This window comes from Triticum dicoccoides, chromosome 4B (genome assembly GCF_002162155.2).
Source record: "Triticum dicoccoides isolate Atlit2015 ecotype Zavitan chromosome 4B, WEW_v2.0, whole genome shotgun sequence".
Taxonomy (NCBI): domain Eukaryota; kingdom Viridiplantae; phylum Streptophyta; class Magnoliopsida; order Poales; family Poaceae; genus Triticum; species Triticum dicoccoides.
The window spans coordinates 673,701,514-673,706,123 of NC_041387.1; the positions used below are offsets into that span (position 1 = coordinate 673,701,514).

The following is a 4,610-nucleotide window of genomic DNA, read 5'->3' on the forward strand; positions in this document are numbered from 1 at the left end:
CCCAACAATGCGAGCTTCCCTGGTTCGCTCGCCCAATCGTCCCTTGCTCGGTTGACCATTGACCAGTTGATTGTTGACTTTTCTTCAATAAATCATGAAAAATGCTCACGAATTAAAAACATCATGAATTTGAAAAAGTACATGAATATAGAAAAAAATCATGAATTTGAAAAAACAATGTTCATGAATTTTAAGAAAATGCGGATTTCAAAAATATTCAAAACAATGAAACCACAAAAGAAGAAAGGGATAAACCAAAAAGAACAGATGAAAACCTGGTCTAATAAACGCATAGAAAAACCCAGCAGAAAAAAACCACAAAGCACCGGCCGGAGGTTACATGGGCTGGCCCATAGCATAGGCGGCGAGTATGAATAAGGCCGTAAACAGCGCTTTGAGAGGAATCGGCAGTCACCCCAAATTCCATTCCCCTCCCCGCTCTCTCTCTCTCTCTCTCTCTCTCTCTCGATGCCTCCTCAAACCACATCCGGTTCGGCAGTTAGGGTTCCGGCGACCAAGGAGATGGAGGTGGAGGATGCGGCCGTTGGGGAGGGCGACCATGCCGCAGTGACCACGCCGCCGCCGCCGCCGCCTCCCACCTGTCCCATCTGTTTCGAGCCCTGGACCTGCAGCGGCGGACACCGCATCTGGTGAGCGAGACGGCCTCGGCTCTGTTTTTGTTTGTTGGGACCGAGGTCAAAGTATTTGCGCGATGCACTTCCCGTGTGTTAGATTTTTACTGGATTGGCACTTGGTAATTAAGTGCAATCTCCATGTTGGTAACCCTAACTAGTAGTATCTTCTGGAGCTGGATTTCTACTCGTAGCTAGGCAACTAGTACCTTGGGTTGGATGCATGGTGTGCAACCTGCTCATGAGATTATATGCAATCGCAGTCAAATTGTAAAGGCAAGGGCTTCATTTATAAAGCCGGGCGACAACCATATTTCTAAATGATGGGAGGTCCATATCTTTGCCATGTGAGGCCAGATCTGGACCTGCACCCGACCGTATGGCGCGGGGCGTGATGCGCGGTGGTGGGCGGAGGGCACACGGTGGTGCGGTTCTGGCAGGGTGCCGCAGGCCTGGCCCAGGGGCGTGATGCGTCGTGGTGGGCGACGGGCGCGCGGCGGTGGTGCGATTCTGGCATGGTGCCGTAAGCCTCGCGAGGTGGCACTGCTCGGGTCTTTTGGATAGCAATGCAGTGGCGCGGCTGCTACGCATTGGCGGTAGTGCGATCCACGTCATTCGAGCGGGCTGGCTTCGCCGGGAGTGCGGATCTGGACAACGTCCGGTGGCACACAAGTACGAGAGGCCGACCTGTCCGCGCTAGTGTAAGCCTTCGCTTTGTGCTTTCCTCGCCTGCTGCTCGTTGGTGGCGTCGGTCCGAGTTAGGCTCCCTTGGTGCGCCCTTGCCGTTGGACATATCAACGTCAGCGGCCTCGGGCGTGGCATCGTGCAAGCTCGCCTACGCCATGACCTGAGGCCTAAGGCCAAGGTTTGCTCGGCAGCGACCGTCGGCAATTACTGGGTTGTGCCTCCCTCCCCCCGCCTCCGCCCCACACCGGGACTGGTCGGGGACATAGGTGTGGCGCTTCTTACCGTGGAGGCTTTTACCCAGACCCGATGGCTGATGTCGGGCTAGGGGTGGAAGGAGTGTCTTGCTCTATTCCTACCATGGTTGGTGTGCTGGTTAGCAGTGTCTCGATATATGGATGTTGGGTGGTGGCTCCGGATGATGGTCCACATGGTTGGCTCTCCGGCGGGCACCATGGCGGCGGTGGCTATGCCTCTTGGTCATCTAAGCGGTGAGGGGTGTAGCAGCTGGTAGCTCAAGCTCGCTCTTTGTCGTTGGCAGTGGCGATGCCCATATCATGATCTAGAGGCTTGTACTCATCGCGGTTGTCCTGGGTGCCTCATGGTGGCATGAGTGAGTTCCTGAGCGAAAGGGTCGCCGCTTTGGCGCCAACGGCGGCGACGTCCATATCCGGATCTAGAGGCTTGTACTCATCGCGTCTGTCCCGGGTGCCTCATGGTGGCATGAGTGAGTTCCTGAGCGAAAGGGTCGCCGCTTTGGCGCCAACGGCGGCGACGTCCATATCCGGATCTAGAGGCTTGTACTCATCGCGTCTGTCCCGGGTGCCTCATGGTGGCATGAGTGAGTTCCTGAGCAAAAGGGTCGCCGCTTTGGCGCCAACGGCGGCGACGTCCATATCCGGATCTAGAGGCTTGTACTCATCGCGTCTGTCCTGGGTGCCTCATGGTGGCATGAGTGAGTTCCTGAGCAAAAGGGTCGCCGCTTTGGCGCCAACGGCGGCGACGCCTACGGGTATCGGCGTGCCGCTATCCTTTTAAGGATGTGGTTGTGATTCTCCTCTCTGTGCGAGGGTCTAGGTGAAGACCCTTGTTTGTCACGGACTCGACCTGTTTCAAGGAGGATCTTTGCCATGGAATGTTTCCAACATTCTTCGAAGGTGAATATTTGCTCATGTCCCTCGTAAAGCATAGCTTGTGTATGGAGTAATGATGACGCTTAAGTTACATTCAATATTGAGTATTGGTCAAGACTTCGGTTAAGCTTGCGACCGTTTATAACCTAGCATAGCAACTTTAGAGTGAGTTTCTACTTGAATTATGGATCCTAGCACATGAGTCTGTGGCATGGTTTGTGTTTGAACTATGGGCTAGTGAGAAATTTTGTACAATTGATCATTTACTGGTGCCACGCAGTTGTATTCCTTGCGGACATGTGTATGGAAGATCGTGCCTAGAGAGGTGGCTACATCATTCTGCCCTCGCTAGTGCAAAGGTACCATGCGTAATCCTGTATACACTTTATGTTAGCTATCTGTCGTGCTATGTAACTTATGGATGCATCCATCTTCCTTTTCAGTGTCCTCAGTGTGGCGCACAATTTGAAGACAAGCTTATCACCAATCTCTATGCACCAGAAAATCTATGGGAAATTATTAGTTTACAGGTTTTTATCTCTTGCTTCTGGTGTACTTGTATAGAATTACTAAATTATTAGTTGTTGCTTTTCTCAGACATCTCGGTTGATGTGAAACAGTACATTATCCCCTCTCTTCATGGAAAGCAACACTTGGAACAATACTATCTCTGCTATTACTCCACATCATCTCCTAACAATGTTAGAGATATCCAGTCCCACAAACTGCATGATGCTATATATGTTTATTTATGTGTCAAAAGAAACTGCTTGGGCTGTCATCTTTTGAGTTTACTCATGAAAAATCTGATGTTACTAGATCTAGAAGAGAATGCGGATGACCACACTATCAGAAGTTACTAGATCTAGCATACATTTAACTGATTAACATCCTCATATGGTAATTCCCTATGAGCCTATATAGCTGTCCTGGTTCCATTCCATCAACGAAACAAGGTCAAATTCTGGATGAAGTTTTCTTCTTCTTCAAAGTTGGATGTTAATTACATCTCACATTATTTCGCTCGACCGACTTGTTGCTGCAGGAATTTGAAGCTCGTCTCCAGCCTGTTATAAAAAGGATGGAGGAACGCTGGATGTCTCATATAGCTGAGCACACGGGGAAAATGGACTTGGAGATTGATAAAGTGAGGACAGAAGTGACGGAACTGGCTGCCAAAATGGAGGCAGATAGGGAGTCTTTCCGTGCTGAGGCAGAGCAAATGTTAGACAGCCTGACAGCAATGAAGGAGCAAATGAGGAAGATGGTTGAAGAAGAGAATGCGACTGCAAAGGATCTGCTAGAATTCGTGCAGCGGGTTTTACCTCGGCGGTCATCGATTTCCATCCCTCGTCCTTCTGCCTGTGTCTCGGCTTCTGCTCCTGCTCCTGTGGGTTCAGAGAACAACGCAAGGACTCGCCCTGATCCTGCTGCTCCTGCTCATGCTGTGAAGAGAAGGCGGCGTCGTGGGAGTTGATTTTGTGGGTCTATTTGGTAGCATTCCATGGTTGTTCTCCTCTGATACATGCCCAGTGTAGACATGTTGAGTACATGCATTTGCTGTTGTTTGGTAATGGTGTATGTGCTGAGACATGCTAAGCTGAGACCTTGCATCTGTTTAGACAATGTCGGCCGGCACTGTAGCAACCGATATTTTCAAATAAGTGAAAAAAACATTTCAAAATTTTGAAAAATTGTTTGAAACATGGAAACACAAAGTTTTTTCAAAAATTAAACATTTAAGTTTTTTTTAAAATTAAACAAAATTTGAAAGTTTGATCGTTTTTTAAAATTTTCTTAAATTTTTTGATATTCTGAACATTTTTTGAAATTATTTTTAATGATCCAAACTTTTTTGTAAAATTTGAAAGAAATTTAAAATTCCAAACATTTTTTCAAAATTTGAAAATCTGGACATTTTCCCAAAATTAAATTATTTTTTGGAAATTCTTAACAATTTTTGAAACATGTTGTCGCTCGATCTGCTCATGCATGCTGACCAGCAAACGGTTGTTGGGGTGTTCTCTCTTCGTGCATGCTAAGAGTGTATTTGGGCTGAGCTCGTGCATGCCAAGGAGGCCCCGTGCAGGCTACCAAACACCCAAAAATGGATCGAGGAGGGAACTCTTGAGCTCATGCATGATGCATCCTCCATGCACTC

General features: G+C 48.5%; 1 protein-coding gene across 1 annotated transcript; it reads left to right on the forward strand.

Moving 5' to 3' along the window:
* The first annotated feature begins 423 nt into the window (after positions 1-423).
* LOC119294304 lies at positions 424-4,092 on the forward strand. Its single transcript, XM_037572515.1, has 4 exons — positions 424-650; positions 2,730-2,808; positions 2,893-2,979; positions 3,495-4,092. Exons 1-4 carry the CDS (start codon positions 469-471, stop codon positions 3,924-3,926), a joined length of 780 nt encoding a protein of 259 aa, XP_037428412.1. The 5' UTR covers positions 424-468; the 3' UTR covers positions 3,927-4,092.
* The last annotated feature ends 518 nt before the right edge of the window (positions 4,093-4,610 follow it).